Source organism: Cydia pomonella, chromosome 24 (genome assembly GCF_033807575.1).
Source record: "Cydia pomonella isolate Wapato2018A chromosome 24, ilCydPomo1, whole genome shotgun sequence".
Lineage (NCBI taxonomy): Eukaryota > Metazoa > Arthropoda > Insecta > Lepidoptera > Tortricidae > Cydia > Cydia pomonella.
The window spans coordinates 7,309,703-7,324,908 of NC_084726.1; the positions used below are offsets into that span (position 1 = coordinate 7,309,703).

General features: G+C 36.5%; 1 protein-coding gene across 2 annotated transcripts; it reads left to right on the plus strand.

Moving 5' to 3' along the window:
- The first annotated feature begins 991 nt into the window (after positions 1-991).
- Positions 992-8,340, plus strand: LOC133531015 (uncharacterized). 2 transcript variants are annotated; one of them, XM_061869092.1, is made up of 5 exons: positions 992-1,487; positions 2,904-3,023; positions 4,255-4,352; positions 6,772-6,940; positions 8,139-8,340. In XM_061869092.1, the coding sequence occupies exons 1-5, from the start codon at positions 1,481-1,483 to the stop codon at positions 8,303-8,305; spliced, it is 561 nt and encodes a 186-aa protein (XP_061725076.1). In that variant the 5' UTR covers positions 992-1,480; the 3' UTR covers positions 8,306-8,340. The 2 variants fall into 2 exon arrangements, with proteins under 2 accessions (XP_061725076.1, XP_061725075.1); XM_061869091.1 differs by lacking the exon at positions 8,139-8,340 and having other exon boundaries at positions 6,772-8,070.
- Positions 8,341-15,206: the final 6,866 nt, after the last annotated feature.

Here is a 15,206-nt window from a genome sequence, read left to right on the forward strand (position 1 = left end):
AAAACATCGTAAGCGCCGTAAAATTCATGGCGCTTACGCGTTTAGGTCGCGAGATTCACGCTCCGCTTCTATGGTTTGTTGTCAAAAGAACAACTCATGGCGCAAAATACTGGTTCTCTGGGTCGGTTCTAATTAGTAATAATATTCCGGTGTAGTGTAGTATTCGGCAGACTCCCACGGAACTCGGAACCGTTGAAATATCACATCCTTCGGCCATTTTTAGGGTTCCGTAGCCAAATGGCAAAAAACGGAACCCTTATAGATTCGTCATGTCCGTCTGTCTGTCCGATTCTGTCACAGCCACTTTTATCCGAAACTATAAGAGCTGTACTGTTCAAACTTAGTAAGTGGATGTATTCTATGAACCGCATTAAGATTTTCACACAAAAATAGAAAAAAAACAATAAATTTTGGGGGTTCCCCATACTTACAACTAAAACTCAAAAAATCTTTTTTCATCAAACCCATACGTGTGGGGTATCTATGGATAGGTCTTCAAAAATGATATTGAGGTTTCTAATATCATTTTTTTCTAAAATGAATAGTTTGCGCGAGAGACACTTCCAAAGTGGTAAAATGTGTGTCCCCCCCCCCGTAACTTCTAAAATAACAGAATGAAAAATCTAAAAAAAATATATGATATACATTGCCATGTAAACTTCCACCGAAAATTGGTTTGAATGAGATCTAGTAAGTAGTTTTTTTTTAATACGTCATGAAATTAAAAAAAAATTTTTTTTTTCAACATACCCATACATGTGGGGTATCTATGGATAGGTCTTCAAAAATGATATTAAGGTTTCTAATATCATTTTTTTCTAAACTGAATAGTTTGCGCGAGAGAACCTCCCAAAGTAAAAAAAAGTGTGTCCCCCCCCCTGTAACTTCTAAAATAACAGAATGAAAAATCTAAAAAAAATATATGATATACATTACGATGCAAACTTCTAACGAAAATTGTTTTGAACGAGATCTAGTGAGTAGTTTTTTTTAATACGTCATAAAATTTAAAAAAAATTTTTTTTCGTCAAACCCATACGTGTGGGGTATCTATGGATAGGTCTTCAAAAATGATATTTAGGTTCCTAATATAATTTTTTTCTAAAGTGAATAGTTTGCGCGAGAGACACTACCAAAGTGGTAAAATGTGTGTCCAAAGTGGTAAAATGTTGAACGAGATCTATAGTTTAAGTAGTTTTTTTTAATACGTCATAAAGGAACCCTTCATGGGCGAGTCCGACTCGCACTTGGCCGCTTTTTTACAACTAGGGGATACATCGAGTTACAAAATATTCCTATCAACTTCTTGAAGGTCGCTTACATTACTCTTTGGAATTAAGAAAGAAAAGTTTTTCGTACAATTATAAATAGTTATTTTAAACTTATTTTGATGTCATGAAATGTCAAAACAACGTAATGTATGAATTTGGCCTAACCTCACTTTCTATTTATTTCACACACAGTTCTTTTAAATTTTACAATGGATGGTAAGAAAACCAAGAATTATTCAGATTATTGTTGTGTTGTGCCACGGTGTTATGGTTGTTGTATACAGTTCGCGCGCAAAGTAAATGACGTTACAATGAGCAATGTATCATTCACCTTCACCACCAAAAGTTTTAGGTCGACGAAGCGTATTAAGCCGGAGTTACATTAGAGCCACACCGCGTGGGATTGCAATCGGTTACATACATTTTGTATGAACGTGGTTACATTAGCTCAGTCCCGCGTGTCGCCGAGCGAGCTGACGCCACGCAGACCGCTCGATCTCGATCGGCGTGGGCGCGGTGGTGGGGGTAGTTGCGTTGGCTCACTCCGCGCTAGTATAATCACCACGTGGGCATTCACGCATTGGAGCCAAGCCGACGAGTCCCGTCAAGTTTTAGGTGCGGACTGAACTGACACAAAAAATAATCAGCACGCGCGGCTACACTACTGTAGTATAATCACCAGCCGTTGAGTCAGGCAGCGTTGCGACACGCGGCGTGGCTCTAATGTAACCCCGGCTTTAGCATTGACTTCCAGCGCGCGCCAGGCCAGCGTAGCTGACTATGTAGTCGCTTTGTAGCGAAATGTTCCTACGATTTCGCTACAAAGAGAAGAGAAGTTTCCTAGCGGTTGGCGGGCAGTGAATGTTAACAATAAGCCTGGATTTAGTGTTGCACAGTAAAGAGAGGTCGGCGCGGCATACAAAAATGTTGAAGCCTCGGTCAAGACAGGCAGGCTCGACGCTAACGCCTACTGCCGTAGATACATTAGTTAAATTAAAACTTGAAACAATTGGCGGTCGGATTCAGTGTCGATCGTGTTTCGTGGCCAAGGCGTTAGTGTTGACGAGGCGCTACGGTCAAGATAAAGATAGTTTATTTTTCAAGTAGGCATACCCAGTGGCGGGGCAAGACAAAAATGTTTTGTGGGCAAGGTACATTTAGTGATGCCCTCTGGTGGCGCATGATATAACGAACATTTATAGGTTGTGTCCGAGATAATACTTATTTGCCGCGAGGTCGTAGGCGGTGGCCCACGTCGCCCACGCCTAACGCCGCCTCTGGGCATACCTATTAATGATATTATAATGCGCTTTTGAACCTCAAATAAAGCTACACCGGCTCTAAACCTACAGCTTGGCGCGAGAAGAGTTAAGTTCCTCCTCAATTGGAGAAGGGTATTCCAATATGGAACCGGCAAGAAACCCCTTCCATACCTTGATGATAGAAAGGTTTGCAACCAAACCTGATTGAAAAATTTACCCCTTTTCATCAAAAAACTAAGCATAGTACAAAGAGTGGGAACCGCGCCCGGTGCGTTTGTATGAAGATAACTTACGTCCCCAATCTTTGTACTATGAACTAAGTATACGTTTTCGTAAGTTTGCCGTTTAGTAATATAAAATCACATTTCAGAAGGCCTGGTGGACAATTGCTGTTACTGCATTAGTTTGCGTACGGGCTGCATAATAATCGCGTGGCTGGCGGCATCGGCGCTTATTGTAGGGGTCGGATATCACTACTTCGGTGATTTCGGTACGTATACTTTGAGAGTTCCGTAGCCAAATGGCACAAAACGGAACCCTTATGGATTCGTCATGTCTGTCTGTCTGTCCGTCTGTATGTCACAGCCACTTTTTTCCGAAACTATAAGAACTATACTGTTGAAACTTGGTAAGTGAATGTATTCTGTGAACCGCATTAAGATTTTCACACAAAAATAGGAAAAAAAAACAATAAATTTTGGGGGTTCCCCATGTCATATTATGTATGTGGGTATGCAGCGGATTTGCATTTGTGAGGTCTACCTGTCTCTAAAAATATACAGTCAGTCATTGCTCGATCTCGTTGTTTTATTGAAGTGTTCCCTATACTTTTACACCCCATACTTAGAACTGAAACCCAAAATTTTTTTTTTTTCATCAAACCCTTACGTATCTATAGATAGGTTTTCAAAAATGATATTGATGTTTCTAATATATTTTTTTTCTAAACTTAATAGTTTGCGCGAGAAACACTTCCAAAGTGGTAAAATGTGTGTCCCCAGAGGGGGGGGGGGCTGTAACTTCTAAAATAAGAAAATGATAAAACTAAAAAAAATATATGATTTACATTAGCATGCAAACTTCCACCGAAAATTAGTTTGAACGAGATCTACGAGTAGTAAGTAGTTTTTTTTATACGTCATAAATGGTACGGAACCCTTCATGGGCGAGTCGCTGCTAAATTACTACAAATTGACTAAGTCTCACAGTAAGCTGAATAAGGCTTGTGTTGTGGGTTCTTATACGACGACGTATAATGTACAAATACTTAAATAAATAGCAGGAACAAATAAGGAATCCGTGTTCATCACACAAATAAATGCTCTTACCAGGATTTGAACCTGGGACCATTGGCTTGATGGGCAGGGTCACTACATAGGCCAGACAGGTTGTCCATATTATTACAAACAACACAGTTACATATAATACAATATTGGGTTAGATAAATGTAAACACTTGACAATAGTAAACATTTACCATCTGGAGGCACGGCAGTGCCCCCGCCAAGACTAGCAATGCGAAGCGCAAGGGCACTATCTACCTTTTCTCGAGGCGCTTCGTCGTCTTTTGAATCCTCATAACTTGAGTTTGGATTATACCAGATAAACTAAATTCACGAGATATAATGTCAATATTGGACTTTTTAAGCATAAAAAAATTCAACTGCATAGCTCTTATACTTTAGATGTTTTAGGTTAACTGAGAATTGTTTTTTTTTTCAGATATGTTCGAAGATTTCTGGTGGGTATTTCTCATTATATACTTTCCCGCGCTATTTGAAGTAATCAACAGCATTGTGTTTCTTTGCTGTCTAAACGCGGTAATAATATATACCTATTATTTAATATTAATTACCTAGTTCGTAATTTCATGTAGGCCTAACAGGAGTGGCTGGACAGTATCTCGCCCGCAAGATAGACTACACCCATCGTTCTCTAACCGTATTAATTAGGGTGAAATCACCAAAAGATGGACACTTAAGCGACAACTTTAGATTTATTTGTACGTATGTTATAATTGTCTTTCATCGAATTTTATTTTTAATATGATTCAATTCAACATATAATCAAGATGAGATTAAACGATTCTGAAGTCTCTTTTCAATATTCAGTATTTTTATAAAAATAATTATCTGCCACAATATAGGCCAATTTGCCCAGAAGATAAACAATGTGCCCTAATTATGAACAATTTGTTCCCTATTGTTGAACCAATTGTGTGAAAAAAAAAACCTTTTTTTACACACATAAACCTTTTTTTAATGATATATTAGGTAATTACCTATGAAATTGGCGTTTTGTATGGAGAACTTTAACGAAATTCGATTTTTCATACAATGAATTTTGCTGGATTATTTTGTGATGGCATTTTTAAGGCACATTTTCTATCAAATTTTTTTAAAATCTGTCCCGTCAGAAAAATATAAGTCATTTAAATACTCGGCAGCACATGAAAAGAGCTGTTTTCAGGGCGGTATTCTGAATACATAAAACAATAAAAGTAGCAAATAATTGTATGTAAAATCGTTGTTACGTAGCGCACTAATGATATTTAAAAATACTTCGAAGTTACTATTAAAATAAATAAACTATGACATGACTAATACTTATGAACAGAAACGCCAATTTCATAGGTAATGACCCAATAAAAGTAGTATTATACAAGTAATATTAGATGACTCCAACTAATATGTGTTCGACATCATTACAGCTTTTAGTTTTAATCCATATATTTAGTTTATTTAAACATTCTTTAGAGCTTACTTTAACAACTTATTTATATAATTATACAATTTAACCGACTGAGCTACATACTGGCAAAAACAGATTTTGGTACAGGAGCTGTTATCACATCAGGTTTTCTTCGTTTAGATTTATTTTCGTCTGTTTCGGGTTTATATATGTATGGTTTCTTTATGCTTTCGTAAAACTGAATTAATTATATATTCTTTCTTTAAGTTCCGAAATTTGGTAGAGCTCACTGGTAGCTTAAAGTACATTACCTTGCTTAACGCTCTTTAAGCCCTTTCTAATTCCAAAAACTTAGTTTTTGTGGCACCGCCCCAGATTGGAATACAGTATGCAAGAACCGACTAAGCAAGAGAAATTTGATTAAGTAGCTTTTTTGTTGCTACGTGTCGAAGTTTTTTAAAGATCCACATCATCTTTCGAGTTCGCGACATGATTAGTTCAATATGTACATGCCAGGTAAGTCCCTGATCTATCATGATGCCTAAAAATATTTTGTGTACTCAACTTTGTGGATTTCTGGGCAAGTACAATTTACATTCAGGTATGTATCTTCAAAGTGAAGGTGGAGTTGGGCTGCGTTCTCTTGTATTTAAGTAAGTAAATATTCTTTAATGCACCAACAAATATGCATTTTACATACATGTAAAACTACAAATGAATTTTAAAGGAAAATAGAACCAGATAACAACAGGCGGTCTTAGCGGCGGTTTGGTATTTAGTAAAGCATATGAAGTTAGATTTTGCTATGTTTAATGTCAGTAGGTTATTTTCTAGCCACTGAGCAATTTAGTCCAAGCAAGCTAGTCCAGACTCAGCGGTTCTCCTGACATCTTCCCAGCTATCCCCCCAGAACAGAATATCTGTATCATCAGCGTAAGCAAAGATCGATCCGTTATCGATGTTAAGTTGACAAAGTTGGTTGACGTATGTTAAGAAGAGAGCATGGGCTGTTTAATTAAAAATCTTATCCCTAAAAGATGACAGAAAACTATGATAATTTACTAGTTCAACTTTTGGGCTCAATTCCAATACATGAATTCGTTAAATATTCATGTCGTTCAATATTAGGGTACTTGATTTTGGTTTTATACTGGTCTTTTGGGGTTAAAACGTTCAAAGATAGGGCACCGTGTTCACCTTCTGGGCATTTTGCCCTATTTCATTACATAATATTTTTTATAAAAATACTGAATTACAATATGAGCATATGGAATAATTAATTCTAATGTAGATCATATGCTGAATCATATTAAAAAAATAAAGTTGTTAAAAATAAGTTACAACATATGTAAAAAAAAATCTAAAGTTGGGGAAGTCGCTTAACTGGTCACCTTTTGGTGACTTCACCCTACTAGGTATACCCAGGTAAACTTAAGTTTAACGGGCAGTACTAGAAGGTAAGTTTAGGCAACTCTAGTGGATAATTTTCTATTACTTAAAACACCTTGCATCTTCTCTAATATAACTAATATTTGCGTTCCCTTTCAGTATGAGGAATTTGCGAAATTTTACTTTATGGAAGCGTGTGTCGTCAAACTGGCAATGGATTTAGCACTGGCAATGTTTTTCATAGTTTTGGGGTGTGGGGACCCAGATGAACCTTGGACGCTACAGGCAATAAACTATTATGCTATGGGTATAGCTGTTTTTTATACGTGTAAGTGCCTTTTTCACTTCAGACCGCGGCGGAAGTGCGCGCACGCAAAGAAAGGGAAATGTTTTTATCAGTATAGTATATGTCTAGTAGTGGGATATGTATTACCTAATGTTTGTTCCTTTGTGGAACTTTTGACAAACACCTGGGACGATTCTGATGATTCTGAGCGTTTTCACATTTCCCGATATTGGATGAAAGTAAGATGTAAGACATAGGTATGCGTTTTTCTGTATTTATTTATTCATTTTATAAACATGATAACAAAAAAAACAATAAATAATGAAAAAACGGCGTACTTATGGCACTCTCTTGGAGCTGTTTTTCTCATAGGCGCCTTTCCACGTCCGATATCGGAAGGGCGCTTCCGGTAATTTTAGCCATGTCGGAGCCACCCATCAGCTGTCGGCCGATAATATTTGTTTGTGTGCGTATTTGTAGGTATAATGCTCGTTGTAGTGTGCGTGACCGCTAAAGACAGTGTTAGTAGTAGGATAACGAAATATCGGATCGGATAATGTGAAACCGCTCTTACGTCTATCGGTTCAACTTAATTGTACGAGTATCACTAAAGGCTTGACTACATTAATTAATATGGTGACAATCAGACGTCATAGGTAATTATGAAAAAGAAAATATGTAAATCAACGTACTATGACTATGACTATGACTTAGCGTCATTGCTCACAATAATGTGGACATGTCTCGAAAAAGGATTAAAAAATGAATCATTTAATTACTTAATCCAAGCATTTTAATTACTAGTCAAAAAACACAAATATTAAAAGTTTTAATCATGTGTTTAACGATGACATTAAATTTATTGTGGCTACAAAATTTTCTTTGACAATCCACCTCTATTAAAAATTCTCTTTGCTTTCTAACAATACGGGCCTGTTTCACAATGTCCAAGTAAAGTCCCGAATAAGCTACTTGTCGCTTATCTGAAGAATATCTAATTTATAAATAAAGTAACTCACAGATAATACTTCTTGCAAAACTCAGCACTTTATCTACCAGTTAAGCTTATTTGAAGATTGTAAAACGCTAACGATGACTTTACTCGACAGACAAGTAGCAAGTAATAGCTTATTAAGCACTTTACTTGTACATTGTGAAACAGACCTTAAATGGTTTGTATTTGTTTTGTTTTTTAAAACTTGTTTACTGACAATCTTAAAAAATGAGTTTTCTCTTTCAGATTTCAATATCTACTTCTTAATAGTGGCGCACAGTTATAGGAGCAAAAGATATTCAGAAAACAGCAGCAGTAGTTTCAGTTCCAGAATCAGTTCTTCCAGAAGCAGTGCTTCCAGAAGCAGTGCTTCCAGAAGCAGTGCTAACAGAAGCGACACTGTTGCAAAATAGCCGCTTTGCTCAGAAGTTTAGCTTTACTTTTTTGAAATACAAAATAGTACATTACGATACAAGTGCGAAAAATGGGAAATTCGAAACGAGTGGCGATAAATTGAAAGACGACCGAAGGGAGTGTTTTAAATCGACACGAGTTGCGAATTGCCTATTCGCATATGTATTACAGTACATATGGTGCTACTTTACCGCACTAGTGCGAAAATTAGCATATTACGTTACTGTGTCGAATATTTAAAGGGCCATATGTACTGTAAAACGTTGTACGATACATGTGCGAATAGGTAATTCGCATCTCGTGTCGATTTAAAACACTCCCTTCGGTCGTGTTTTAATTTATCGGCACTCGTTTTGAATTTCTTATTTTTCGCACTTGTATCGTAATGTACTATTGTCTCGAATTGCCAAAAACATCAACGTTTCCTATTCTCGCACTTAAGAGGGAAGAATAGCTTTGCGATCCTAGCAAAATAACGGTACTTTTTCTATGAAATTCAATTTCTGGAGAAAACGTTTTCCACTAATTCACTTTGATTGATGTTGATTGCTTCAGTATATATTCTAGGTTTCGCTTTAAAAATAAAATTCTAATGAAAATTTTGAAAACAGGAAAACCTTTATCCCCTTTTCATTGTGTCAGTAACATACTAAAAATCATGGACATGAAAAACATTTAGAAGTGGAAAAACATTTTCTCTTTTTGTATGGACGATCTCGTGCTATAAGACTTCGCTATTAAACTCAACTAATGTCAACTATGAAAGTAGATTAATTTTATTTTCTAAGTATACTAATAACGTATTCCTGATATTGTGTAGAACGCAAAACTGCTGTTAGGTAGTTAGTAGCACCAACTCGACCGACCCTTTCGCAAGTGCTGGGCGACCATGTGGGTGTAATAAGCGCTTGAGCAATTAATATTGATGTAGGTATATATTTTTAGACTTATTTATCAAATATCGTGTTTCATCGATCGATCGATCAAGATTTCTGGATTCTGGATCTCGGTTTGCGATCCGTGGGGTCTTTTGCATGAGGACGGAATCATGAACGGAGCAAAACGACCACAATTGCAACTACTACCTGCAAAACTACTACCTTGCAAAAGGTCCTCAGGTTCGTTAAGTAGCTTCAGATGGCCGAAGTGCAAACTCAAAAAGTAGCCGAAAAAACCTCACGTGATTTGTGCACAAGCCCTGTAAAGCAATAACTTTACAAGTAGCACGTGGACTACCTGCTGTTGACTCCAAAATGGTGGTTAAACGCGTTTCAAGATTAATTCTTCATTCTCTGCACACTATTACATTAGTTGATTGCATAATAAGCTATCGATATTACACTTTAAACAATATGAATGAGCAAAATACAAAGGAATTAATCACAAGGCGTGACTATCAAGATGGCGCTCGAACCGGAAGTCGGCTTCGGCCTTAAAATTGACACTTGTTCGTAAATTCTTGTTTACTGCCCTTAATACCATAAATACTACTATAAAATAGTTATAGCTATGATATATCTAGTTTTCGTAATGTTTATTTTGTATCAAATAATTTTAAGATTGACTTTAATTAAATATTTATAATAAGATATTGTATCCACCTTTTTTACGAGTTTTTTTTTACAACAGCTAAAAGCGTCAAAATGAATAATCAAATTAGAATAGAAAAAGATATTTAGACAGCAAATCAGGGGCCCATTTCTCGAACACGGTATTAGACGAATATTATTATTTATTTATTTTTTCTATTTATTTAAGAGCTTGTCACCGAGGTGAACATGTCGCTCCATAAAAAAACAACAATACAATATTCTTATACAATTAACTAATTCTATTAACAATAGCCTTTCGTACAAGCTGTAGTAGCGCCATGGCAGAGTCTGACAGAGGAGCAGCCAGAACGCTATTGCAGCCCCCGACATCAAACATAGTATTATGGCTTGAAAAAGCCAGTTGTATCCCAGCGGCTTCATTCCGGACACATTCCATTATAACATGGTACACGTCTTCTAATACGTCACATTCATCACAATTAGGAGAAGAAACTTTCTTCATTAAATAACCGAACTGATTCAATGGGATATGTCCACAACGTAGTCTCATCATCAATACAATGTCACGTCTACTAAGGAAACAATCAATCCACGGTGTCATTAGAGGATGTGGTTGGATTGTCTTGTACCAAATACCCTTTTCTGTTGATCTCTTATCAAAGTATTCTTTCCATAAAGTATAGGTTCTCTGTTTGGCTGAAAAGATACAGTCCGTATAAAAAGGTAAGGTATTGCATTCTATTCCACCATGACAAGCCAGCCTGGCTATGGAATCCACTACTTCATAAAAATATTATTAATACCTACACAAACTGTCAAGTATGTGTTACCATGGCAACACGCTAATAATATTAGTCTAATATTATTAGCGTGTTGTCATGGTAACACATACGATTTGACAGTTCGTGGACTTATAGTATTAGTTTAATACCGTTCCAGAAACGGGCCCCTGTAGTAGTTAATAAAAGTTTAAGAAATTAAAAAGAAAATGAGTCTTCACTGAGCAATGCAGTTGGCATGCCTAGCAAGATGCTGGTTTCCCATGGGGCATAAACTACGGAAGGTGGAGATAAGGAACGAAATCTCCATGTACCAAAAAGTGTCATCAAAAAACTTTAAATAGGTGGCGCTACAATACCAGCGCAATTCACTCCGTCAATAGCGCCTAGGTTCTTAGCTACTCTGGAGAGATTTGGAACTATTATTTATAGCTAACAGCTGGACACTTTTGCCACAGTTCTACCATAAGAGATGCCACTCCTCTTAATTCCACACTCCATAGCATAAACTACTGTAGCATTCCAATCGTACATCGATTAACTCCCAACGAAAAGATAAAAATGTGGCGTTCCATGCCTAAAGGGTCCTTATGCTTCATGTGCATCCTTATGCATCTCTTCCCCTTCCCAACATTTCAATTCAATTGATAAACCATAACAGCACAAGTATACAAATGCATTAAAAAGTAGTTATCATTGTATAGGTAGTGGCATACATGTAACTTGCGGGTATGTATGTTAGATAACGTGGGTCAATGCATTTTTTTGTTCCTGTGGACCAATATTGTCAAGAAGAATTACCCACTTAGGGCGGCATGTATTGCAACCCTATGAGGTACAGAACATTACGGTCCAAAGAATCTGGAATTTCTTGGATTCAACTGGCATTAGTAATGAACTTTAAAGGGCTGTCACAATAGATCAATGTTGGCCACCAACTCCGATAATAATAAATAATAATAAGGTGGGTCAAATCTTGGAAGCTAAATTTAATCCACTTCCGAGTACGTAAATCGAATGACAATTCAATATTATGATGACATGGAGCTAATCTGATGATGGAGACAGGAGGTGGCCATGGAAACTTTGTGATAAAACAATGCAAACTAATTGTGTTTGCGGTTGTAAGGATTGTCTCAATGGGAACCAATTAGTTGCCTGTGGAAAGAAAAGTACGGTCGGCGATAAAGGCAATAAGTACTTCATTTGTACTTACTTTAAATTAATCTTAACAAATTAGGAGTAAAAGCCAACAGTATCTGGGGTTGCTGTAGGGCATCCTCCCAGCAACCAACCTTGAGTACCTATTGTGCACTAAATCCTCATAATTATAATAAAAAATGCCAAAATGCAATGTGGGGTTGCTGGAAAGTATGACGTAAGGAATTTAGTTTAGTGGCAGGTTAAGGTTAGGTTGGAACGGAACCAGTACGATGACATTTTTATGCCATTTTCTGTTATATTTTCTGTAGTATTCGCCAGCAGAAAGTTTCAGAATTAATACTTTTTAGATTTAGGATATGTATGTATGTATGATACTTTATTGCACATAAACAGGTTAACATAAACAGACAAAACCAAACAAAGAAAATGTTATGTACAAAGGCGAACTTATCTCTTACAGCTAACCTTTGAGAAAATGTAAAAGACAAATCAATATGAACCATATTAATATGAGAATTATTTAATTAAAGTGTATAATTCAGGTAAGTCGTGAAAAGAGTGGGATCAAGAACACTTCCTTGCGGAACGCCGAATTTATTGATTTCCGTCGAACGTCGTAGTAAATCTTTGAAGATTTAACATCTGGAGACGCCTTGTCTCTAAATAAATATGACCATTGGACGAGGTTTTCGACAAAGGCGTAAGCTCTTAAAGGCGACTCCGGTTGTTAAATCCTCCAAGTAGTAAATAATCGATGATTTGCGTATGTTCACAAATGATCTAATAATAAGATGAAAGAAATCAATTATAAATTGATTTTGTGCATCAAAACATCTGATATTGCACCAATAAGCCATACAATTAATGACAATTGGTTACATACTACTTGCGTGATAGACATTATGATATTTAGAAGTACCTAATGTAATATTTGTTAAGAAGTAATGTAAGACGAAAGTGGAGCACAGCCCCACAATTTAATGTAGGTATATCAACCACAACTATAAAAAGTAAAATTTTAAACGATGAAACGAAGGGGCGTTTGATTTTTTCGAATTTATATTTATTACAGCAGTTAGGATCATTTCAAAATTTGTATGGATTCTGTGTTTCGCTTCCAACTTTTGTAATAAAAAAATCGAAGAAAATCAAACGAAGGATCTTGCTATGGTCATTATAGATAAATCAAATTATGTAAAAATACATTCTATCATGTTAATATCCAGAGACGAAAATGAGGACTACGGTTGTACTCTTAAGCATCTGACAGGCTGACCATACTCTACGCGACCATCATTACATTCAAACAACGTTGCATGAATATCAGCGGACGATCGTAAGATCAGGCAGATCATGAAATTCACAGGCATATCGTAAAACGTGATAATCTTTGTTTGCGCGGGGCTCCTATTTCTGGACGGTTTGCCGTTCGGGATCGGAAGTAACCTGACAAACCTATCCTATCTAGTTATCTGTTGGTGTAATATGACTACCGTTACACAGGAACATTACGATCTGCCTGATCTTACGATCGGCCGCTGACATAAATAAGTCCATGTTCCGTCCCCAGCTTCTAGGCAAATTTTAAACTTGAGTGCTGTTTGAATCACGGTATGTTGCTGATGTATGTAGTTTTACAAGCTTTTATTTAGTTTCACCTGTTCCGTCGTCTGTCTGTCGGTCTGTAATCAAATCTTGCAAGTTAAATTTGATCCACTTCCCGGTGTCCGATTGAGCTGAAGTTTTGCACGCATATGTAAGTAGGGTGACAATGCAATATTATGGTACCATCGAGCCAATCTGATGATGGAGACAGGAGGTGGCCATAAGAATTCTGTGATAATACAACGCAACCTAATTGTGTTTGGGATTTTTAGAATTGTCTCGATGAGTATTAGTTGCCTGAGGAAAGAAAGGTACAGTCAGCGATAAAAGCTTGTACCAATTGAAATTTTTGCTAAAAACTTTTTATAATGCGTGAAGTTGTTCAGGAACACCAACAAGAATTCTTCAAATCACTTTACGCATGAGAAATTCTTATGGGCAAAACTCTTTGCATATGATCCTGATATACACAATCATCATATGCAGTTACGACACATTTTATATAGGTGGTATTTTTAATTTTCTATAGATTGATAACATTAAGGGCCATGTCTCACCGGGACACCAATGCGGCGCAACCACTCGCATACAATTTGTTGGTGGCGGCGACTGATTGCGCCGCCATGGTGTCCCGGTTAGTGTTGGTAGGAACTCAAGTCTTACGAGATTCAGAGCTTAAAAAACTTCTGAGTCTTTTAATTCCCGGGTCGAGTCCTTTATTGAGTCTTTTTTAAGCGCAAATCAAAAGGACTCGAATCTCCGAATAAAGACTCAGTCAACAATTTAATAGGTTTTTTAACTAAACTAAAGTAAAGGAAATAGGCGTTATTGTATGATTTATGTTATGTACATCCATGAATTTTACATAAAGGCAACGCATTTCGAAGTTATTCGTAAAAAAACAATTTCTCTAAAAAAGACTCAAGTCTCTACAAACGACTCGGGACTCTAATAAGTCGAAAAATCCTCGAGTTTCGTCTTAATTATAAGAGTCTGCAAAACTGAGTCGAGTCTTAAAGCAGAAGACTAAAAAGGACTCGAGTCTTAACCAACACTAGTCCCGGAGAGATATAGCCGTAACTTACAATCAGGTTTTGTATTTTTGTATATAAGCTCCTCAGATACAGGTAGCTAAATAATATTTTCACCACACCAACTGATAAAGGCCCTCTTGATTGTTCAAAAACGAATGAGAAAGTTGCATTTTATCCACATGTGGGGCAAAGTAATCAGATGCAAATTTTGAGTTGTTTCCTTATGTTAGCTAGCAGAATTGACTTTTAAATGATGATTTTGAATGATTATTTTTTTTACGTTCTTTTGGATTTGATTTAATTTGATTTTTTTTTTGTATTTCATAGTTAGTACCTAGTTTCTTCCTGTTGGTGTGGTGAAAAATTTTGTGTTTCACTCGGAGGCAAAGTTTGTTTAACCCTCGTGTATTGAAACCCTCGCAACGCTCAAGATTCCACTTCTCGAACCACTCGCTACGCTCGTGTTTCAATTTTGGAATCTTTCGCTTGCTCGGGTATCAATATTAGCCCGAGCGGTTAAACAGCAACTTTGGCCCCTTGTAAAACAAATAACTAGTGTACTAACACAACACTATATGAGATTTGTGCCTGAAGAAAATAATTTCATTTTCAATAATATGTTTCAATAATATTATAGGTATAATATTTGACACTTCTGGACATATCTATGTTTTTTCGTGTGTCTATGTATGTAGATACCTTATGACTAAAATACTTAATTTAGCCGTATCAAATTCGTAAATGTTAATTTTCGACGGATCTGAT

Bases quoted from the DNA above. Each gene is read 5' to 3' on its own strand.
- LOC133531015 (XM_061869091.1), top strand. The intron at 3,024-4,254 runs GTACGTATACTT...TTTTTTTTTCAG, and splicing joins TCACTACTTCGGTGATTTCG to ATATGTTCGAAGATTTCTGG. The intron at 4,353-6,771 runs GTAATAATATAT...GTTCCCTTTCAG, and splicing joins TTCTTTGCTGTCTAAACGCG to TATGAGGAATTTGCGAAATT.